A 25,216-nucleotide genomic window follows, 5' to 3' on the forward strand; every position below is an offset into this window, starting at 1 on the left:
CTCTCTCACATACAAAGTTAAACTGAAAAGAAACAATTTTGCTAGAATTTATTATGAGAAGATAAGCAAATTGAAGAGTCCAGATACTACGAAAAAAAATGATAGTGTAAGCAAACAAAGAAGGAAATTAGAAGAAAAATATCTCCAAATATCATCAGAAGGCTCATTAGAAACAATGCAAGAAGTTATAAAGGATAAGAATAAATGGAAAATAGACATACTCAAGGAACTAATAGAAAAAAATGAAACCTCCTCCTCCCCCCTCCAAAAGAAATTATGAGAGGAATTAGGGAAGGAAAGGTAACCAGGAACAGTTAAAGAATCTTAGGAAAACATGAAACTTATCAGTATGGAAATCTTTGTGAAGAAAACAAAAACATTAGTGGAAATAATTGAGCAAAATTTTTACAATGGAGGATGAAATTGTATGTGGTACATCCAATATAGGAAAAAATAAACTAAAAAAAATTCATCTGCAAAAATAAAAGAGTGGGAAAAGTTAGGTGAATATGACAGATTTGATGGGCAGATCAAGGAGAGGAAACTTCAGAATACTAGAGATCCTCATAAAAATGAGACAAAGAGTGTTAAGGATCATAGTGTCTTTAGATCACCTATAAACATTAACTTAACTATTAGCATTCTAAATGTAAGATTCTTGTCTAGTGACCCATTAATTGACATACTACCAAAGGAATGGAATCATATAAATATTGACATTTTTACTATAAATGAATCAAGAGGTCGTAACTAAATGGAAGGATGTTTTATAGGTCTTCCTTGGACAAGCAAATAAAAAATTCATAGGATTGATTTTATCATGTGCTGAAAAGTAACAGGAAACATCATGTTATGTATCGTACTGTATGGTAATACTCAAATGTAAAAATACCGTCATGAAGATTATTTTTGCTGATTATTGCACCAACATCGATTGCAGAGGATGAGGGAAAAGAGGCATTCTACTAAGAATCAGAAAAATTAACTTATACTTTAATATCAGTGATTTCAATGTCATTATAGGAGGATACTGAAAAAATGTTAGAAAACATGGCTCACAACTAGGAAGTGAAAGAGGTCAAAGGCATGTAGTTTACAAAGAAGTCTCATGCCTATGGATCACAGATATTCTCCTCAGAAAATCAGTTGTATGATCTGATGCACAACTAAGTAAGGAGAACCAGGAGTACAATATACACGATGGCTATAGTAATGTCAATGGTAACAATGATCAGTAATCAACTGCTGACTGATATGATCCATTTCTGTCCCAGAGAAATGATATTAGAAACCATCTCCATTTTCTTATTAGAAAGGTGGGAGAGTATATATGTGTTATGAGCTATCTGGTACAGGCCCTGTGTTTGCTGATTTTACTCAAATGCTTTTCTTTATTAAAAAGAGGGATGGGCAATTCGAGAAAAGGAGTAGGAGCATGGAATAAAAAATAAAGTCATCAATAAAGTTTTTAAGAATAGTTGTCACATATGCACATCATAGCCACATTTTATGTAGAATTTTGAAGAAATACGAATGTTGATAAATGTTCTTAGGTCTCATAGGTATATTGTTTCTGATATAAATGCTTTCCTTTATGGATTTGTTTTATTAATAAATATATTCTTAGTCTCTGAGAATTCTGGAGGAAAAGGAAAAGAAAACGGAAAAGATGAAAGTCAGCTGATGCTAAGACATGGTGAGCCCAGAATAACTTCATCTAGGAAAAGAAAGGGAAGGGAAGAGAAGAGAAGAAAAGGAAAAGGAGGGAAAGGAAAGGGAAAGGAAAGAAAGGGAAGGCAAGAGAAAGGCAAGGGAAAGGAAAAAGACCTGTTATAGGAGTCATTTCCAAATCACCTTGTATACAGTAGAATTTGTCAGAAAAAAAGACCAAAATCAAATATGTTCCAAGAAATAATAAAAATGAAAGTAAGATACACTATGAAGCTGAGAAAACTCCATCCTGAACAATTTATACAAGTTTCTAATGATTAAAAATGGGAAGTAGATAAATGAGGAGATATCAACCAATGTGCTCACTATTTTTTAAGGGCACTTATAGAAAGCTTGACAAAAAACTTAATAAAGCCAAGTCATGCTGAGCATATAAGAAGGAAACTGGAAGGAGGAAATAGATGAAAAATGGATACCATCTTCTACAATAAACTGCTCTGGCTATTATGTTGGGGGAGTCATAATGTTTATACTCCAGTATCACAGTCCCCAGTATTCTGTAAAAGAAAACAGTAAAGGCACTAAAGAAAACAAGGATAGGAAGCACATTTGGACTAGATCCAAGTATAAAGAAGGGGAAGGTCCAAACTTCCAAGACACAACACATTTTGAGGGCGCAGAGGGTGAGATTCTCAAGAAATCTATCAAAGGGAAATATGCCAAATGCTTGGAAAAATCATAGATGTTATTATGGTGACTGAGAGAATGTGCCTAACTGCTTGCCCGTGCACTTAGCTTTTTACAGCTTATTTTTTAATCCAGTGATATTAGCCTTGATGTTCCTTGCACAAGACACTCCTTCTTCTGACTCCATGCCTTTTCGCTGGCTAGGTCTCAGGTCTAGAACTCTCTTCCTCCTTGTCTCCACATTCTAGATTCCCTATCTTCTTCAAGAAATCTTTTTTAGCCTTCTTTAATCTTAGTTCCTTCCCATGAGACTACCCTCAATTAATCCTGCCTTGTTTGAATACCTTGTTTGTTTCGGGCAGCTAGGTGCCACTATGGCTAAAGTACGTGGTCAGGGGACAGAAAAACTCATCTTCTTGAGTTCAAAGTCAGCTTCAGATACTTTCTAGCTGTGTGACCCTGGGTAAGTCACTTAATTCTGTTTGCCTCGGTTTCCTCATCTGTAAAATGAGCTGGAGAAGGAAATGGTAAACCACTCCAATATTTTGGCCAAGAAAACCCCAAATGGGGTCACAAATAGTCAGATACACTGAAAATGACTGAACAATAACAAGAAGAACAAAGTCAGCATCTTTATGGTCACATAATTATTTGTATGAATAATAATAGGAATAAATTATATAGCACTTTAAGATTTGCAAAACGTTTTATACGTATTGTCTCACTTGAGATATAATGCTGTGAAGCAGGCACAATTATCACCATTTTACAAATGAAGGAACTGAGGTTGATAGGAAATAAGTATTTTGCTGATTGTCTCCCAGTTAGTAAGTGCTGAGGTGGATTTGAACCAAGGTCCTCAGAAGTGAAAGTCTAGCATTCTATCCACATCATGATGCCTCTCAATTGAATTGCCTGAAAAGGGATGAATATAAGAACTTACTGTGCTTACTATTTGTTGACTATCAAAAGTAATCTCATTTGTTACATTGTCATGTCAACTAAAAGGCTCACCTCCAACAAAGTATATCCTTTGCACTTTTGGAAATCATTCAGGATTCACCTAAAGATGAAACAAGAGAAATCCATCTTCCATGACTCTGTGATTATCCATATCAAATGAAGTATTAAATAGTGAAGCCATTTTACTGCCATGGAGAAGGTCTAGCATGGAGCCCAAATGGAAGAGAGATTCCCCATGTAGCTGATGAAGTCCACATGATGCTTCTGTTGGCAGATGATAATATTTTGATTGCAACAAGCCCTAGAGGATCACAGAGCCTAGAAGGCTACACAATGACTCGCAAGTTTGATGAAATTATGCACATCATAAACACATGGGAATAATGACTGTCTAGAGTGCAGGCTATATTTTTCAAGATGGAAAGTTCATAATATTAACATAAGTGTGTATGCATATACGTATATATGTGTATATATATACATATATGTATGTATCTTGGAAATAAACTGTAAATGAATATTGAGATGAGTTCAGAATTGAATAGGAAGAGAAAAATGGACTGGGTTACATTTGGGAAATTGTGGAGTACTTTTCATGATCCCAAACTTCTCCCTGAAATATTTTTTTAACTTAATATGAGCATTTAATGGTCTTGCTAAATATGTTTCTACATGTAATTATCAATATCTTTGTGTTTCTAAGTACCTAAACTACATCCTAGGAAAATGATTTATTTCGCAATCCCAATTATGACACAAGCTAAGTAAGATCCAGTATTTCTTGTCTTTTCACTCACTGTATCTCCCCTTTTGCCCAACTTATCAGCTTCTTATGGACCACCATAGTATGGCCAGTGATAGAATATTGTCCTGAAAATGCGGTTAGAGAATCTTTGATAGACACTGCTGCTGCACCACCTTTTCAGGCACTAACATTTCCAAGGTCTCCAATATGGCTATCTTTGACATTTTGTCCACCATGTTTTTTAGGAATGCTAATTCAAAGCTTTAACTGAAATCACCTCCCTCAGCTTCCTCTCCCCTCTGATTAGAAGGCTGCACTATGGAGAACTAAAGTCCTCCCAAAGCCCTTCTTCACAGAGGACTGAAAGTGGACTTCTTGGCTTATTCCACTCTACATCTGCTGTTCTGTCTGGGTTACACATCATGGAACATGATGTCCCTACCCTTTCCTGCCTCCTTTTGTGTATTGTTTTCTCCCATTAAACTGTAAGTTCCCTGAAGGCAGGGACCGTATGTTTTTTTATTAATTATATACCCAGTGCCTGATATATAGGATGAGCTTAAGAAATGTTTTTCAAATTGGATTGAAACAAAGGGCCACATGTTTAATGCCTGGTGATGTGGTATGCCTGCAAAGCATAGAAGACCACATCCTAAAAAAATAAAGTTGCACAGCTAGCTGGAAGGACAATGGAGAGATGCATAATGGGTATAAGTAGGCTACACCATGTTACTAATGAAGAATTACTCAGTAAAATCAGCATAAAATATATTTTTGGAAAAATATGCCACTAGAAATGGCTATAGATCAGTGACACTATCAGAGTTAGGGGTAAGTGTTGATAGCCCACATGCTCCATTGCTACTTATGTAGCAATGTCCAATGTCCAGAGACTTGTAAGAAGGCCCTAGAATGTTGGAAAGTGGTCCCCAGTTGGAGATTTAGGAAGAACCTGGAGAAGAGTTATACAGAATGAGAAAAAATATATAGATTATAACTTTTACCTTTGGAAGGAGGAACTACATCTTTTCAATTTCAGATACATTCAAGTATCATGTTTTTGATTCACATTGACTATAAAATTCACCAAAACCTCAAGTTAGAGAATCTGAGTTCAAATCTGGCCTCAGATACCTACTAGCAGTATGACCCTGGGTAAGTCACTTAATCCTGTTTGCCTCAATTCCTCATCTATAAAATGAGCTGGAGAAGGAGATGGCAAACCACTCCAGTATCTTTGCCAAGAAAACCCCAAATGGGGTCATGAAGAATCAGACATGACTGAAAACAACTAAAAACCTCAAAATTTTTTTTCAGATAAACTATGTAGGCAGACTTCCTCCATGTCATATTTATGGAGTTGATTTTGTGAACCCAAGATATTACATGTCATACTTATTTTATTTTTTTGTCTTATTAAATACAACTCAGTTTTCTAGACTTTTGAGATCTCTTTTTGAATCCTGACTCATCTAATGTGTTACCTTTCCCTCCCTCCCAACTTTGTGAATTTGATAATCATGCCGTCTATGACTTTATCAGACCCACTGACAATGAAGTTAAATAATTCATGGTCAAATATAGATCCCTAGGGTACTTTACTAGAGAGATCTCTTACCCAAGTGATATTGAAACATTAATGTCTCAGTTATTGAACCTTAATTGAACCAAGTATTTGGGTCTGACCATTTAATCTATACAAATAGACTCCAAGGTCCTTGAAGTCAGGGATCAAAAATCTTTATTGTACCCATTATTTAAGTCATCACTCCTAGAACATTACTCTAAATCAGTACTCATTTCTATCATCAATTTCCCATGACTCAATAGACTTTTAGGTTAGGTTTCCTGCTTGGTACTGAGTCTATGTTTAATCTATTTTCAGGCTCAGGGCTTTAGGGTGATAGGTAGAGTGGGCCTGAAGCCAAGATTGAAGCTAATGTTGAAGTTCTGATCTATGGTAAAGCATTATCTACTTAGTAACTTCAACATAATTCTCTACTTGATCATAATTATATCATATTGCAAAAATATTTCAGAATGATTTAGTGTGACTCAATGCACCAAAACAGAATTACATGCCTTCTGAAGGATATGAAATAGATTAAAATTATGTAAAACTGGCAGTTTATTTTAGACAGGAAAACAGGAAAGGCAGAGAAACATGCAAATAACAAATATTTATTTTCTAAAAGACTATGCAAATTTTTAAAAGACATTATATTAATGTATTTGATTTAAAGCAGGGATTCTTAACTTTTTCTGTGTTATGGATGGACTATGGACTCTTCAGAATAGTGTTTCTTTTTAAAAATTCTTAATTAAAACAAATGCCTAAATTCAATGAGAAATTAATGAAAATAAAGTTGCAATTTTTTTCCCCATCTAAGTCCATGGACCTCTTGAAATACATCCATGGCTCCCTTGTTATCTGTGTATCCCAGGCTAAGGACCCCTGATTTAACAAATGGGATATGACTTTCTTCTCTTCCTAGCTTCAATCAAGGGTCCTTTCCTACAAGATACTCTTCCTGATTTCCTCAGTTAATAGTGTGCTCCCAGTTACTCTGTATTTATTTCATATAATATTTTTTATTTACTAATTTGTGCATATATAATTTCCCTCTTATAATAAATTCCTCAAAGTTGGAACTGCTTAATTTTTGTTGTTGTAGCCCCAGTACATAGCACAGTGCCTGAAGGCTCTAACCCTGTTAGGAAGGTAGTTAATAAATGCTGACTGGATTATTAAATATCATGAAGAGGAGGGTAAAAAATAATAAAAGCATCATGGTACATTTCTAAGATCCTGTTCCCATACTTACAGGGAGCTATATGGCACACCAGATAGAGGGCTAGACCAGAAGTTAGGAAGACCTGAGTTCTAATCTGGTCACACATATTTACTGATTATACAATCCTGGGCAAGTCATTTAACTTCTGTTTGCCTCAGTTTCCTTATGTGTAAAATGGGGAGAATAATAGCACCTACCTTCAAGGGTTCTTGTGAAGATAAAATGAAATACTTATAAAGTGTAAAGCATTAGGCAAATGCTATTACTGTTATTATTATTGTACTTAAAGAAACTTTTAAAAATTATAATATTTTGGAAAGTAGTTCATCCATCCCAACCTCAAAGATTACTTTCTACATCTCTTTAGAGAAGCATTTCAGTTTTGTTTTACTTCATGTTATTTTATCACTTAGGGCAACCGTGAGACCCTTGACATTTTGCTTTTTGAGATGGATGTGCAGAGGATTTTGCACCCAGTGTTTGCCAAGCCCAAAGAAAGTGTCTAGGGAATAGAGTTACAGTTTGAGAAGGCGTTGATTATCCATTGGGTCACAAGGAGGGGAGCAGCATTAACACAGGACTGTGAGGAAAAGGAATAGAATTATGGACCATGATGGTAGCGAGAGTGCAAAGGTCTCCTGACAAATATTCAAATTCCTTGAGTTACCACTTTAATTCAAGTGTCCTTGGATGAGGCACAAAGGCTGAATTCCTCTCTGCATAGCTTTCACAGTAAACTTAGGAGTGCTAACCGTTTGTCAGGCTATCTATCCCCTGGAGGTCATGATATTGGGATAGGATAAATCAGCCAGCCTGTGGATTTGTAAAGAATTTTCTAATTCCTATTAGACTTCTGGGCAAAAGCATCCAGGAGTCAAGCACCCTTAGTATTTCAAACTGCAACATTTTCATAGAAGAGCCCCTCAATCCTGATTATGGCAAATAAAGAATCCTGTGAAGGTGTCGTGTTATTCACATTCTCACTGCATATTTCCATTGGGTAAACAGTTACCAAATTTTATATAATTATAACTTCAAGTAGTATAAATTGATGTATACTATTTTGAAGTTATAATTATATAAAAGATATTGTTTAAAATTATATCCAATTCTTTGTGAGTCCACTTGGGGTTTTCTTAGCAAAGATACTGGAGTGGTTTGCCATTTCTTCCTCCAACTCCTTTTTCAGATGAGGAAACTGAGGCAAACAGGGTTAAATGACTTGCCCAGGGTCACACAGCTAGTACATGTCTGAGGTTGAGTTTGAACTCAGGTCTTCCTGACTCCAGGCCTGGCTCTTTATATACTGCACCACCTACCTGCCCTGAAATATTGTGTAAGACATGGCAATCTAATTTCTTTCATGAGTATAAAAAATTACCTAAGATATTCTTGTTATTAAATAGATCATCTTATAATCAATTATTATTCCTCAATACAGCTTTACAAGTTGCAAGTAATTATTGTTCTCACTTTTCAGAGGATTAAGATTGAAACTAGCAAGAGTGCTTGACCATAATTAATTAGTAGTATAACCTACTAGTTAGCTGCCAGTATTGAACGTAATCTACTACAAAATAATCTCTAGCCAGTCTTGAAATGCACTAAGTCCCAATTATTAAAGTGGTCTCCTTAGGAATATTATCAAACTCATGGAAATTGTTTTGACCCTTGGAAAGGTGGGAGGCAGCTTCCCTTTTAATATGTTTGAAGAGCCATATTAGCATTCAAAATGTTCCAGGGACAAAAATCTTTCATCAGTCTGACATTTTTAATAGGCTATCTTGCATTATAAAGGCTGAGTACTCATCACATCGTGTATTGCTATTTTATGGAGAACTGAAAGTTCTCTCTTTTTTCCTTTGTGCTACAGATTCTAAACTTATCACTCACTTCTCTTGCAATTCCAGCTTGGAATCATTTCCTTGTTTGGCCAGATTTCCTACCTATGATGATGAGTCAAGCAGCTATTATTATTTAACACTCGTGTTTGTGGGCTAGCTTGGTAACCTAACTCCCGTGTATGTATAACATTATATTTATGGAAACATTCCAAGTGCAAAATGACATGCAAGTGAACTTTTGTAACACAATCCATTTGGAAGCTGAAACTTGCTTATATTTGTGTCGCTAAACTATATGTGTATATGAAAATATACATATAAATATATACTTAAACCACAAAAAAGTGGTAGTGGAATTATTATGACTCCCATTTCACAGATGAAGCCTTTGAGGTCCAAAGAGGAGATACTAGTTGCCCAACATCCTATAATTAGTGAGGGAAAATAGTACCCAGACCTGTCTCAAAAACCAGCATTATTGTGCTGTACTATGCTGCCTAAGGCATATATGTCCATTGACATGAGAGAATTAAACCACACACAGTCAAAGCATAGTATTAAAAACTGTATCACAAGCTTAGGGTTTCAACTCAGTTTCTAATGCATTTCTATTGAATTTCTAATGGATTTTGATTTCTAATCTAGCCTCCGAATCATAATATGTCCTTTGTCAAGTTATCATTTTACTCTGCCTTTAGCTTCTTTTGCAAAAATTAAAGTAACAGTCCAGATTTACCAAGCACTTTAAAAGCCCAAGGTAAATAAAAATACAAAAAGATGTATTGTTTGGTACTGGAAGTGGGGTGGGAAATGCAACTTCCAGAAAGAACAAAATCCAGTTAACTAAGCATTAATTTGTACTTCCTAAAATTTCCTTCTATTTCTTTCTTTGTTTTCTCTCTTAAGACCAGGTCAGCATTCAGCTTCCTTCCAGAATGCAGCCTAAAGTGAGCCACTGAAGGCCCTTTATAGGAGCAAATAAAAGCAAAGAGAGCCATAAAGATGAGAAAAGGCAAAGGAGATAACGAGAGAGAATGCCTGATCAAACAAATGTGCCCTTTTTTACTCCAACATGAATTTCCAAGTCCCAAAACATCCTAAAAACACAGAGACTGTATGGGGATTGGAATGTGACTTCTAAAGTAAACTTTGAGTCTTAAAAATTAACCATTTGTTATTTAGAATAATGATGAAACTTTCAGAAAGAGAGAATAAGCTATTTTCCAGCATCTGATTGGTTCAACACAGGTGAATATAATAAGATTAGCCCTATACTGGATGGAGATCAACCTATTGCCAGAAATTGTTTACACTTTAGGAGGCCACTAGGTGGTGCTATCATGCATTGAATGCCTGCCCTAGAGTCAAGAAGATTCAGCTTCCTGAGTTCAAATCCAGCCTCAGACACTTACTAGCTGTGTGACCCTGGACAAGTCACTTAATCTTGTTTGCCTCAGTTTGCTCATCTGTAAAATGGGGATGGTGGTAACTACCTTTGATTTCTTGGGGGGGGAGAATGAGATAATATGGATAGAGCACTTTTTAAATTTTAAAGCACTGAAAACAAGTCTTAGCTCTTATACTGGATGTGAGTCTGTTTTAGCATTCATTCGAGGTACATTTGATATCAGTCACAGGTTCTAAATTGAAATCATTACATAGGATATTCTAATGCAAATTTATAAAGCTTGTAAGTGAAACAATAGCTTTTACTATAGGGTTGTTATAATAGAAGAGTCAGTATAAGGTTAAATTTTGAATTTTGCAAATATAATAGCTTGTCAATAGAACAGCGAAGAAACAAGGCACAATTGAAAAGCAAAGAAGGTCAAAAAAAATCCTGGTAAGAGAAACCATTCACAAAGAAATCTATGAAATTCCTTTTTGAAAATAATATTTTTGAAAGTATTATAGGACCATAGATTTAGAACTAGAAGGAACATATATAACAGATGGAAGCAAAGACAAGCAATCGATAATTAAAAGAGAGGCACATAAAGATAATTGTCTGGAGTGCTGATGCTCAGAAGGAGCTAAGGTTGCTAATAAATTGAAAAAATGTTGAGGGAGAGAGGAAGAGAAAGAGAGAGAGAGGGAGGGAGGGAGACAGACAGACAGACAGACAGAGGCAGAGAGAGAGAAGAGATTTTTAGATAGAGAGATACAGAGAAGATTTTATTAAACCAACTTGCAGAATGAGAAGAAAATCAAAGGAGAAATATTCAAAGTGAAAAATATCAGAGAGAAAGTAGAACTACTCAACTCATATTTTGCTTCTGTTTTCTCTATCAAAGAAGGAAATCCTTGAAATAGGAACAAAAACAAGTTAGCAGGGAATTGAAATCCAAGAAAGTCTATGGAAAGAGAGCAAGGAGTTTAAGGATTCTGATGGTGAGAAGCAGAATCCTGGGATCCTGAACACAAGCAATGGGTGTTCTATGCTCCAGTGGTCTACAAAAGTTCTGAAAAGAAGAGAGGTGACGTTCCAATTTTGAAAAATGGAAAAAAGGTGAAGTCTTCAAATTACAAGTCAAAGAACTTGACTTTGATTCCAGAGTGTGAATTGGAACTAAAAAAGCTAATGAGATTTTGGAATTGTATTAATAGAAACATAGTTTCTAGAAAAGGGGATGTGATAATTCCCAGTACAGGACACCATCTCATGCTTCTCTCAGATCATGTCTAGATCATTATATTTAATTGGAGCACATTCTAGAAAGGATTTTGGAAAAATTGGAGCATAACCAGAGGAGGGTTGCCAGGATAGTGAGAGGATAGAAGATCATATGAGGATTAAAGACCTCTTACTGTGTCATTTACTGTGACCTTGGACAGAGAGGACACCTGTGAAAATAAATGATGGGGGGCGGGGGGGGGGGGGGTTGGCTCGCCTGGGTTTGGGACATTGTGGAGCAGAAAGCAGTTGCAGATGCATGTCAAGCCAGAAGCAGAATGGAGACAAAAGCTGGCAGCGAAGCAATGAATAGCAGACTGAAACTACTATCAGGAACAATGAAAAATGATTGCTAAAAACCTTGGTTTTATATCACTTTCATTTTCAAATATATCTCCCCTCTTCTTCCGTGTAAAATCCTGCCTGTTCAGGTACACATAATTTATTTAAATACAGTGTCCCAAAAGTCTTTGTGCTAAATAATGTTGAAGCCTTAAACCGCACTAAGACTTTTGGGATACCCTGTGTGTGCCCTCTTTACTAAATAGATTATAAGTCCATGAGAACCACAGCGTAACTATTAAGCCATCCCATATAAGAAAGATTTTTTTTTTAAAGTAAAAGGAGTGGGCAAGAAGGAAAGCAGTGGCAGAGAAATCAAGGCTATGCATATTGAAGTTTCCAATGTCCTTGGTCCAGATAGTGATAGACTCACTATAGTGAGCAGTTAAGTCTTAGAGGTGTTAGTTTGCAATATAACTCTATTTGACAATAGATCTGTTGCTGTGGAGGGGGATGAGATTATAATGTCAGGAAATTTGTGCCTAGATTTTTGTTGCTTTGCTATGCATTGCTATCTTGAAAAACAAATGTTTTATGGCTTCATTGCTATTCCTTTATCAGATCTGTTAGCATGGAGAGTAACTGAATGCTTAGACCAAAGTAAATCTTAGAAGTAACCTGCTTTGTAACTTGATTTGTATAGAGTGATTGACAATCAAGAATTCCATAATTTGAAGGCAAGTCTGAAAGGGTCCATGAAAAATCCTGGTTAGTTTACCAAGTACACACAATTATTTAAATACAGAGTATCCCAAAAGTCTTTGTGCTAAATAATGTTGATGTTTTAAATTGCACTAAGACTTTTGGGACATCCTGCCTGTGCCCTATCCACTAATAGATTGTAAATTTCATAAGGACCACAGCATATTTAAACTTTATTTCTCTTCTATTACCTGACACAATGTATAATAAACACTTAATGAACTTGCTAGATTGAATTACTTTTTATATTTTTTTCATATTATATATATGTATAATTTCCTCTGTAATTTTCTTTCTACCTTCTTATAATTTCTTTATATTATAAATACTTACAATTTCCCTTAGACTGCTGCAGAGATGGGGAAGCTGTGGCCTCAAGACCACCTGTAGCCCTCCAGGTCCCCAAGTACAGCCCTCTGACTGAATCCAAACTTTGGCCTCAAGGTCACAGGCTCCCCACCCCTGAACTGGTGGAATCAGTTCTTTTCCTCCAGATCTTTTTTGATGACCACCTTTGTGAAGAGTAATAGTTACAATACCATGAACCTCTGTTCCTCTTCCTCTCCCCCTCCCCAAATCTCTCTAAACATGCACAATGGAAGTATCGACTGGACCTCATAAGAAAATTCTGCTACAGTCCAACGTATAAGAATAATATAAAGAAAAGTCTTTAAAAAGTATAAAGTACAGGAAGAATATAAAAAAGAATCTAAGTGGGGGTCATCCCAATATGTTATAGTGGAAAGAAATCTGGATTTGGAGCCAAAGATTCTGGATTCAAATTTGGATTTTTCTCCATTCTACTTGTATAGCCTTGGACAGTGACTCCTCTGGGCTTCAGTTTCCTTACTTGTCCAATAAGGGAGTTAGCATAGGCTATCTCTGAGTTCTCTTCCAACTCTAAATCTCTAATGTGAAGAATTAACCAGTGCCGCTCTATTTACATGTCTTCTGTCCCCTCTCAGAGGATCTTCATGAGACAACTGGCTGGCTTCCAGCCTAGACGAGATGTACTGTTCCCAGAAATGGGTCTGACCTAACTTAAATAGAATCCTTTTAACCCATATTATTATGCAGCAAAATATCCAAAATGTACAAAATCATACCACATTATTATTTTTTAACAGGTTTGTGGATGCTGTGAAAAAACCTGCCATATTGAGAAAAAGCAGACTTGACTCACCTGCAGGAATCTCCTTGGCTGATTAAGGCTTGTCCCCTTTGCAAAGCATCCCCTGTGCAGTCTTTAATTTCTCGATGTAATTCCTCATGCCTCACTGCCAAGACAGGCAGGCTTAAACCCTCAGATTTAAGGAGCTTAAGGCAAGCCTCAACTCTTCCAAGTATATCAAATGCCTGCCAGAGGAAACATACTTTCAGTTTCAGCATTGCTAGTTTAAAATCTACATACACTACGTACATACAACCAGAAAAAAGTAATCTAAGTTGATACATTTATTAGTTTCATCACAACTGAGCATAATAATGTTGCCTTGAAAAGGCAACAAAAAGGATAGCTTTCAAAGAAGCATCCAGCAGCCTCAGAGAAAATGGCCTTTGATCTAGACTGCAAAGGTGAATCTCCAAGCCGTAGAGCTCACTGTTTTTATGGACCTAAAGCTATAGTAACACAAGACAAAAATGTACGGATTAATAGAAATGGACCAGGGTGAGAAGGCGACCATGAGTACTTTTGAACTTTTTGGATTATGCACATAAAATGCATCAGTGAGCAAGGAATTCATTTTTACTGGTAGCAACCAAGCAACCCTCTACTGAATAGTACCCTTGTGGCCTAAAAAGAGTTAATGGAGCTTTCCAAACTTGAAATCCATCACTAAAATTTATAAAAGGAAACTGTCAAATTAATTCCATTTTGAACCTAAAACAAAGTAGGGGAAAATTCACATCAGTGAATAACACATTAGTTTTGTGGTACATATTCAGGTACTGGGGAATGTTTCAGGTTTTACTCTTGGTTTTGAGTTTTCTGCAAATTACTTCCCAGTGAAACCCAGGTAATACTATCTGTAAATAACATTTTAATGTTACATATTTTCTTAGTGCATGAATGAAAGTTCAGGCCAAAGCTCTTCCTAACTACATACTCACAGTTTCTCTCAATTCCTTGAACAAAATTATTTTTCCTTTAGTCTGTAAACACAGTTCTTAAAATAAAGATACCTGAGTGAAGTCAATAAACATCTAATATGTTTATTCATCTAATACGAACAATGTGCCAGGCGCTGCACTGAATTCTAGAGATACAAAAAAGGCAAGATACCATCTTCCTCTCAAGAATCTTACATTATAATGGGGAAGGCGATTTGCAAGCTACAGGCTAAATATATATTATATATATGTATATAAGACAATGAGATAGGAGATAGAGCTTCTAATTGGAGGAACTTAGTAAGTCAGCATTACTAAAATGGAACATTGGAAGAAAGGAAGGCATAAGAAGACTGGAAATATAGGTTATAAGGTATTTAATTGCCAAAGGAGTTTATATGTGATCCTGGAGGGAATAAAATGAGCTCTGAGTTCAATAAACTGTTGGAGGTTTCTAAATTTTGGAAAAGTCACTTTTAACAGCTGAGTGGAGGAGTAGATTAGGGTAGAAAGACACTTGATGCAGGGAAACCAGTTAGTTCTAGGAGAGAGGGGATAAGGTTGTATGAAAGAGGTGAAGAGAATGTACAGGAAAGATATTGTGAAGATAGAAACAGCATGATTTAAAATCAGGTTGGATATGCAAGAGCTGAGGATGATAGTGAGGTTGTGAGCCTGGGTGACTGGAAGGATAGTAAGTAGCCTAGACAGCAATTGGGATGTTTAGAAGAGGAAGAGTTTTGTTGGAAAGAGAATTAGTTCTGTTTTGGATATGTCACATTTGAGATAACTACGGGACATCTAAATTCAAGATTTCTAAAGGGTAATGTGGAACAAGAGTTTAGGAGGAGTAGTAAAGCTGAATATGTGGATCTAGGAATCTTGTGCCTAGGGTTGATAATTGAATCCCTAGGAGCTACTGATATTGCCAAGTGAGAGAGTATAGCAGGAGAAAGAAAAGAGGCCAGATAGAGGGTTGAGTGACATGCCGGCTTAGTGAGTTGACCTGGATGAAGAACCAGCAAAGAAGACAGAAAAGGGATTGGCCATAGAGGAGGAGAACCTAGTGAGGAGAGAGTATGCAGAAGGAAAAGGTGATCAACAGCGTTAAAGGCACAGAGAAATCAAGGAAAATCAGAAGAGAGAAAATGCCATTCGCTTTGGCAGTTAAGAGATGACTCCTAACTTTGGAAAGGGAAATTTCAGTTGAATTATAGAGGCAGAAACCACATTGCAAAAGTTTAGAAGAGATTGAGAGGAAAGAAAATGTAGTAGTTTGGATGAGAAAGGGAGGAAAGATACGGTACTATAGCTAGCAGGGATGTTAGGGTCAAGGGAGGGTTTTTTTTTTAAGGTTAGGGAAGTCAGGGATTTGTTTGCAAGTAGCTGGAAAGGAGACAACCTCTGCTCTGAGGAACCAAAATGTACATAATTTCATGGGATCTAGATTTCAGAATCAGAAAGGAATTAGGAAATCATCTAAGCACATTCAATTTGCAAAGGAAAAAAAAACCTCTCAACTCTCCCCAGCTTTCTTATATTACAAATGAAGTAAGGCCCAGAGTGATGTCTTCCAAATGCCTTGAGTTTCTTAAAAGAATTCTAAGGCCTACCTAAAACCTAGAGGTGTGCTGGTAAATGTGTAGTAACACACTTGGGGGGCAGAGAGAGGGAAGGAAGTACTGAAGACATACTTTTACGTTTAATCTGCATTATTAGCATTTTCTCTATCACTTTCTTAAGTCTAGACAATCATCAAAACAATAAATCAAACTCTAATAGATAGATTTGCTGATTTTTGGGGTGTACATGTTTGCACTAAAAAGTTAACAATTGGCTCTTGGAGCTGGTTGGAGCTTGCTCCAGTACCCTCCTACTAAAAATCACACAGTCAATGAGTAGCAGATTCTCTTGGGTTTCAGTCCAGGATTCCTTATATTTTACTCCACTAACTTTTCTTTTAGAACTCCCAGATCAGGAAAAGAACTTTTGATTTGCAAAATTTTTCTCACCATGGTGTCTCACACCGATATCCATAACTTTTCTGTTTCTCCATCAATTATATGTATCTCATGTAAGTTTTCTTCTCTAGTCCCCTTTCAGAACATTCTCTGAAATAACAAACATTTCCACACACACTTCTCTCCCCCCACCAAAAAATAATTCACAGTGAATCAGCAATGATTAAGAACAACTAAGAAATAACTTGATTTTAAAGGGCTAGTTGAAAGGAGGTTATTTACTACCTTGAAGAAATAGAACTGACTTTTCAGGAGAGAAAAGAACCCTTATGATAAAGGGTCTTCACCTTTTTGATTTTTTGGCAGTTTGCTCAAACCTATGACCCCTTTCTTATAAGTAATATTTTAAAGGCACAAAAGAAAATTATGGAGAAATATAAATGACACCAAAGGATGAAATTTTTCCCATTCAAGTTCATATGCCCCCTGGAAACTATTCATAGACCCTTTGGGGGTCTGTCTGTCCATGGATCCAAACTAAACAACTCTTGACTTATGAGAATGCATAGTATTTTCATGGTTTTCCTTCAACAAGTTGCTTTTGTAGATGAAATAGAGTGTCTTACCAAAGTAAGTGCCCATTATGTGTCAAGCACTCTGCTAGACCAAGGATACAAAGTAAAAAATTAAAGAGTCCCTGACCTCAAGGTGCTTCCATTGTACCAGGGAAGACCATATGTATATGTGTACATATAATAACTATGTACACAATAAGTGTGAAATAAATATAATGTAATTTGATGAGTGGGGGCCAGGAAAGATCTGATGTTTGAAGGTGACACTTGAGCTGAATTTTTAAGGAAAATCTCAATTGTAAAAAATGAAGGTGAAGAAGTAATGCATTCCAGTAACCAGGCAGAGCCTATGCAAAAATCAGAGGCAGAAGACAGAATGCCATGGGAGGGACAGAAAGAAGACCGATTTGACTGGGAGTGTGAGTGAAGGAGAGTAATATGTAGTAAGGATAGAAAGCTTAGTTGGATCTTATGATTTATAAGAATTTTTTTGAAGGACAAAGGGTGAAGAAAGGAGCTTGCAAAGAGCATGGATAATCCAAAAACTAGATTTTAAAACCCTTCAGTATTTGCAACTTGGAATTTGTTTCTACTTTCCCCAAATGGTGAAATGTTTTAAATGTATTTGTACAAAACATAAAGACCTTAGAAGACTTATGACCACTCAAATATTAATGCATCATTATACCTTTATCAATTATGGAAGAAAATGGATGATTTCAACGAATAAACAATTATTGAGTGAATATTCATTTGTAGTGGGCTAGGTTTTTAAAGGGTTATAAACATGAATAAGACTGTCTCTGCTTTCAGGGAGCCTATTTCCCAACGTCACACAGCAGAAATAGAAATATCCACTGGATTTTCCTGACTCCAAGTCTAAACTTCCACCCAGAAGACCACTTGTCCCAGAAGTGGTTGCTACAATGGACAATCCAGAGGTTAAAGGCTCAGGGGGAAAAATACTTTCCTCAAAACACATTTAATTTCCCTTAGCTAAAAGCAGCTCACAAGGAGGATGCATAAATGGGGAAAGAAGAGTATCAAAAGCTTTCTTATAAAGCCATTGAACAGTTCTTATAGACTTTTTGCCCAAAGGGCCCATGTATAGTGAGACCTTTCTCCACCTAGAGAAAGCAAAGTTAACTTAAGTGGTTCAGAGTCTGGTTGCACGGGTGTGCTGACTCACATCAGCCCTGGTACTGGTACAAGGGTATGTGTGTGGGGATGGAGAATGGACATTATCTCAAGCTGCCCCAAGTCTACCAAAGTCCTAGAATACAACAACCACAGTATCACTGAGTGTCAGAGTCAGACACAGGGAGACAAATTTTGAAAGGATATAAAATCTAGGTTCCTGTCCTACCTATTTCATTTCTTAAATACTAACACCTTTTTTATTTCCCTACTAGAATTGATTCAAAATGTTGCTTCCTAAATCACCATGTTAATAGTAACAGTCACATCACCCTCTTTCTTTTCAGACTTATTACTAACTTTCCTTTGCATTTTGCATCAGATCCAAAGAATAGTCTTCATATTTCATGTCTTTCACAAACTAGTGCACATACAAATACCTGACATATTTTTATTTAGTTCAGAAAAACGTAAATTCCTAAAAGGCAGTGACTTTTTCATTTCTATCCCGTATCCTTGATACCTAGCCTGGTTCATACATGGAATAGGATCTTAAATATTTGTTGTTGTTCAATCATATGATCTCACAATCCACTTGAGTTATATATCATTTCTCTCCTTATAAGACAATTGGCCTCTTTCTTCAAATTGCTTCTTAAGTCACTCTTACTTTTTATTAAAACAGCTGAAATGAACTGAGTAAAGATTTGTTGAAGCATTCACGCACAAGACCGAAAGATGCCCAAAGGAACAAAAAAAAATACCATTCTTTCCCACTAATCCTTGCCAAATATAGGACTGAGCCCTTACCATATTCATAAGGAACCTGATATGCTAGATTAAGTTGGGAAGGAATCTTTCTCATATACACACAGGGAACGACTTAGGTTATTTACAGTAATAAGAGTATTGAGTTCCACACTTAAAGGCACATGGGGATTTTAGGTAGTCTTTTTCTGTCCCTTGTGTCCAAAGGCCATGGTTTGCAGGTCATATCAAATCCTTTTACTAGATTGTAGATTGTAGGCACAAAGAGAGATATAAAAATCTCCCCCTCCCATGTTACCACCCTGAGCTGGATTCTAGAGCCTCCTGAGTATTCCAGATATTTTTTTTATTATTCTGACCCATTAGCCTGAGATGCAGAAGGAACAAAATCAGTTGCTTTTAGAAGGCAGAGGAGGGGCTTGGCTTTCCTTCTGTATGAAACTAATAAAGATCTTTTCTTCTTTTCCTTATTAAGTAGCAGATCTAGGACAGGCTGTACCAAATTATAGCTGCAGATGGTATCTATACACGAGCACATTTATTTCTTTAAAGAACTTCAAAGGGATTCATTATTTAAGTAAGAAATGGAGTCCAGCATAACCTTGGTATCAGGTAGCATCTCTGAGAGCAGAATCTGATGTGTTTAACAACTGGATTGGATTCTTGATGAGAAGAATTAGCATGTGCAACACACGCATGAACGTGCACATACATGTACATTTCTAGAACTCTGGATATTCCCTTTTATGGACTTGGAAGTTAGGATAGAAGTTCTTACCCTCTGGCAGTCTATGAAGCCAATGGATACCTTTACAGAATAATTAAAATGTATAAATTAAAATATATAGGATTTCAAAGGTAAGCAATTGTAATGAAATAAAATTATCAAAATATTTTTTAAAAGAGTTTATGAACCCCTGGAGACCTTTAGGACCACCAAGGGCTCATGGGGCTCTTGCACTGTCCCATTCGTTGCCAGCTCTGCCTCTAGTCAGAGGCCTGACCTCTGCTGAAGACTCAGCTTTCTTCTGGGATCCACTCTCACAACAAACAACGGAAAGCCTGAGTTCACTCTCTCAAACTGTCATTGAGATAACCCTCCCCCGACAGCTTACCATCTAAGTGTTTGGCTGCCTCCCCGTGCTTGCTTGTTCACAGATTCCCAAAGCCCCATAAAACCCAAGGAGGTAACTTGTGCAGGAAACCTGGCTAATTCTCTGATTATGGTTATAAGTATTTTAAGTATGTGTTACCTCCTGCTTCCTGGTGCCTTAGGTAGCAGCCTGCCTCCCCTCCCCACAGGCAGCTCCAGCTGCCATGGCTCCAGTATGCCAGAGCATACCCTCCTGGTTAAGAGGGAAATTAGCAGGTGTTAAAGACCACAGCATCCAACTGAACCGTTTTATTTGTCAAATACTAAGGTTTGTAATAAGTGTCCAACTGCCCGAAATTTTAAAAAAGGATTTTTTTTGGTTCCAATTATATTCAAGACCCTAGAGTAGATAAATACTCAGAGTAAATAAAGATGAATAGTGTTTTGACAGTGCTCTCTGGGCACTTTTTAAAAATTCAGCATCTAGTTAGGGCCAAAGAGCACAGAGCACTGTCCTGGAGTGAGAAAGACCTAATTCAGATTTGTGACTTAGACACTTACTAGCTGTGTGACCCTTGGCAAGTTACTTAACCTCTGTTTGCCTTAATTTCCTCATTTGTAAATAGGACAATAACAGTACCTACTTCACAGGGTTGTTGTGAGCATCAAATCATTAGAAAATGAGATAATATTTGCACAATGCTGTACACAGTAGGCACGATATAAATATTAGCTATAAAAATACTAAAAAAGTTTTAGAATAATACACTAATTTTATAATACTGATATAATAAAGTATAACATAACAAATATATAATGTATATTTTCATAATAATATGATAGCATGTATAATACTAATACATGCTATAATAAATACAAACAATAAAATTGTAAAATAATGTGCTAATACTTACATTAATATTAACAATAACCATATATTAATATAATAATATTATGATAATATATCATTAAATTTTCAGTTCTAAATTCTCTCCTTCCACCCTCTGAGGTGATAAATATAAAACCCATTACACATATGCGGTCATGCAAAACAAGATTCCACATGAGCTACAAAGGAGGTACTTCTAACAAAATGATAAATATTGCAGAATTGTCTTTTCACAAGGATCTCTATTGCCTCTCTTTATGAATGCTATGAGTGTTCTACAAGGAGACAGTGTCTTGTTTCTTGAAGATTATAGCAAGAGTCTGTACAGAAGTATTACTCTGGTACCCAGTTATGTGTCGGAGGTGATCGTAAGTTCTCAAAGGCTATGCCAACAGAGTGAATGGTCTAATGAATGGGGAAAAGATTCAAGTACAAATTGAGCATCTCTTGACCATATCTAGGTGTGCCATCTCCATTAAGGACATCATCTCTACTCCGTTCTCACTAGAAAATTGCATTCCTCCCTAAAACCTCTTGTTGGGATTGAGAGTCCAGCTTTGGTTTCATTTTGCTTTGCTCTGGGCCTCTGCAACACTCTCCAGGGATCTTTAATCTGCCACTGCCCATGTATCTCACTGTTCCCTTTTACTTCCCCTTTATGCATTGTCTCCCCCACATGAGAACATAGGCTCCTGGAGGGCAGGGATTATCTGTCACGCATTTATTGGTACCACCAATGCTTACCATAGTGTCTGGCATAGAGTAGGAGCTTAATAAAGGATCCATCAATTTGCCTAACCCGTTTCAGTACAAAGATGCTCATCATTAGAAGTCTGGCCACAAGGCAATAAATTAGGAGTTCTGGCTGACCCATTCCGTGGACAAAAAATACAAAATGGTTCTCAATATTTCATGGTGGCAGAGTGAGAGAAAAGGCGCCCAAGATCACTAGGATTCAAACAGTTCTTAGACCATATATTAACATCAATTGAACTGATCTTATCTAACTGATCTTATATAGAGGCAGAGGCAGCTAGGTGGAGCAGTAGATAGAGCACTGGCTCTGGAATCAGGAGGACCCTAGTTAAAATCTAGCCTCAGACATTTAGCTGTGTGAGCCTGGACAAGTCACTTTACTCTGTTTGCCTCAATTTCCTCATCTGTAAAACAAGCTAGAAAAGGAAATGGCAAACTACTTCAGTATCTTTACCAAGAAAATCCCAAAAGGGTTACAAAGAGTTAGGCATGACTGAAAACATCTAAGCAACAACAAAAAATTGACCGAGTAAGAAACAGTGATCATATATACGATTTTTGTCCAACAACCAATGAAGTTAACATAATGCATTCATATTAATATTTTTCTATAAATTAATCCAGAAAATTTAAGTAGTTACATTTCAATGAAAGGGCAACACAAAGACTTTCCTCAAAAAAAATTAGAGAAATTGATAGAATGTATTTATCATGCATCCAAAGGAAACAAGGAATATCATTTCACGGGATACTTGGTCATATTCCTTGCACAATTTTTGCTAAACATATATAAACAAACCACCATAGAGGCACATATAGCAAGCAAATGCACCAACATTCATTGTAGAAGATGAAGAAAAGGAAAAATTCTACAAATTTTACAAGATCCTCCAAACTAAATTAAAACATACCTTGATCCATGGTTATGTAAATATAAAAGTGAGATAGACAGATAGTGATAGACTTATAGATAGACAGATACTTAGATTTTTAAGTAGAATCCTCATGCATATTTTCTTCAAGAAGAGAATTGGAAAGTACTAAATGGGTCAGACACTGAATGACATCATAATAAAAAGAAAAGTAGTCTATACTTGAACTGAAAGGAAATCACCAATCACATGCATAAACATTCATTTTGTAACATGCCTCTATGTATTTTCCCATCAATGGAGACACCAAGTTTGAAGGAAAAATCTGATTAGATACTACTGTGTGCTCCAACCCAATCTGTTTAAATAAGCTGTTAACTTCCAAAGAAGAGAAATGGACAAAGTAAAAGCATCGAATATCACCATTTTGTGGAGTAGTTAAAGCAATGCAAAACAGTCTCCATAACATAATATTTTTAACAGCCCAGAAACTGATTCAAATGGCAAACACTTCATCTTTTTACCAAATGGAGAAACAAGATAGTTGAGAGAGATTAATAAACTCATTTTAAAAACAATGCAGAATGACTGGTTGGTCATTGAGTCTAGAGGACTAATGATGAAAGACATGAGTCTAGAGGACTGATGGTGAATCCTGAGATCCACTTCCTGACAGACAGTTGATGGACACAAGGAACAGAATGAGAAATCTTTTTTAAGCATAGCCAATTTATGGTAATTTATTTTGCTTGGTTATGCATTTTTCAATCAAAGTTTTGTTTTCCCTTTCCTTTAATTAGGAGGTGCAGTAGAGAGAGAAAAATTGATTTTGGTCATTAAAAATAAAATTAAAAAGCAAAAATGAAGATTAAACTTAATTCAATAGCATTATGGCAAAACATTTTGATTCAAATTAATCCGACATTTAATACAGTGTGACCTTTGGCAAGGTCACTTAGCTCTTCAGAAATTCATTTTTTTCATCTGCAAAATGAGGGGTTGGATTAGACAATTCTAGAGGCAAAAGAAGTCTCAGAAGCTACGATCCTGTGAACAAGAAGATATATTGCCTCATAAAATAGTTAAAATCAACTTGAAAAAAAAATGAGCCCTTGGAAAACTTGGTATAAGATCCATCTAGGCAAGATCACTCCTAAAGCATTTATAGATGAAACTAAAAGGAGCAATACGAACATACAAAAAAGGAAAGAAATCTGCCAACATTTCTATGGCAATATATTGTTACCAATGACAATTGTAAAACAAAGTCAAGGGAAACAGCAAGGATTTGGAGCCAGAGGCTACAGGTTTGAATCTCCATTCTGCCACCTACTATCTGGGTGACATTTAACCTTCGTGAGCTTCAGTTTCCTTATGTGTAAAATAAGAAGTTTGATTTAGATATCCTAAGAAGTCCCTTTCAAGTCTAAATCTATGATACTGTAACTTACATATCCAAATAAGGAATCAGTAAAAGCACTGAAGGTGAAGCCAATATGTGTGGAAAAAATACAGGCAGTACCTAACCTTTAAAATTTTAAATGCCCTCAGGAATCAAGTCTCAAGATATCCCAGAAGGAGAAACTCCAAAATAGTGCAGAGAAAAATCACAAAGAGCACTGCTACCAAAAAATAAGAGGCAACTGAGATGTCTGTGACTATCAATTCATATATATGCTTCTTAGTTTCATTAAAGTATGAGAACTATCTAAGTACACATTGAAGATATTCTTGATAAAAATATGAAAAAGAACAGACAAGTTGCCAATAATTTTCTATAGCAGACTATAACTTTACAGATGTAAATTCAATTAACTGGAAATCTCATCCCAATGTTTATTTCCTTAAAATGGGTTTGACTTGATGGACCAAAACCCAGTCTTTATAACATTCCTCAGAAAGTGTCTCCTATGCATACATTAAAATTATACAGAAGTCTATGAGAGATATTAATACAAAGATCATTTTGTTCAGATGAGGAGATATATGCTCTCTAAAGGCAAAAGTTGAGGAAGTAACTACCCATTGAAAAATTTATATAACTTCAGAGCTGTTGAATGATAATTAAAATTGTGGATGAATAAATTAGGCCATCTAAGAAGGATTAACTCATTTATAGCTTACCATTCCTAGGGCTATCATAAGGAATTGGGGTTAGACTTTTTCTGCTTGGCCTCTCAGGACAGAACTAAGAAAAAATGAAGTTGCAGAGACACATTTTGGTTCCATATAAGGAAAAATTCCCTTATATAATCAGAATTGTTCAAAGGGCCAAAGAAATAGGAATGTTCTCTGTCACTAGAAATCTTCAAATGCTACCTAGATGACTATTTCTCAGGGATATTGCAGAGGGAATTGGATTGGAGACATGTTGAACTAGATGGCCTCTGAGTTTATTCCATTTCTGAAAGTCTGTAATACTAATTTGCTAGAATAAATAAGACTGTGTCCCTTGATTATAATTAGTATGTTAAAGCATTGGCTGAACCTTTGGTCCTCATAAGAAATGTAATATACAAGTTCTTTTATGTATAATTTATAATTTTGCATTAGAAAATTTAACTATATTTAACATATATTAGTTGTAGTTCAAAGAGTTCTGGCCCCTTAAAGACAGATTGGAGTGGTAA

At 36.1% G+C, this 25,216-nt stretch overlaps 1 protein-coding gene across 7 annotated transcripts in view; it reads right to left on the reverse strand.

Moving 5' to 3' along the window:
- Positions 1–25,216, reverse strand: part of CCDC141 (coiled-coil domain containing 141) — a 284,155-nt gene that overhangs the window by 115,748 nt on the left and 143,191 nt on the right. For all 7 annotated transcript variants that reach the window (XM_072612514.1, XM_072612510.1, XM_072612511.1 and 4 more), the window contains exon 9: positions 13,607–13,779. In XM_072612514.1, coding sequence (XP_072468615.1) covers positions 13,607–13,779 — 173 coding nt within the window. The remainder of the gene's footprint in view (positions 1–13,606; positions 13,780–25,216) is intronic.

This window comes from Notamacropus eugenii, chromosome 5, assembly GCF_028372415.1.
Source record: "Notamacropus eugenii isolate mMacEug1 chromosome 5, mMacEug1.pri_v2, whole genome shotgun sequence".
Lineage (NCBI taxonomy): Eukaryota > Metazoa > Chordata > Mammalia > Diprotodontia > Macropodidae > Notamacropus > Notamacropus eugenii.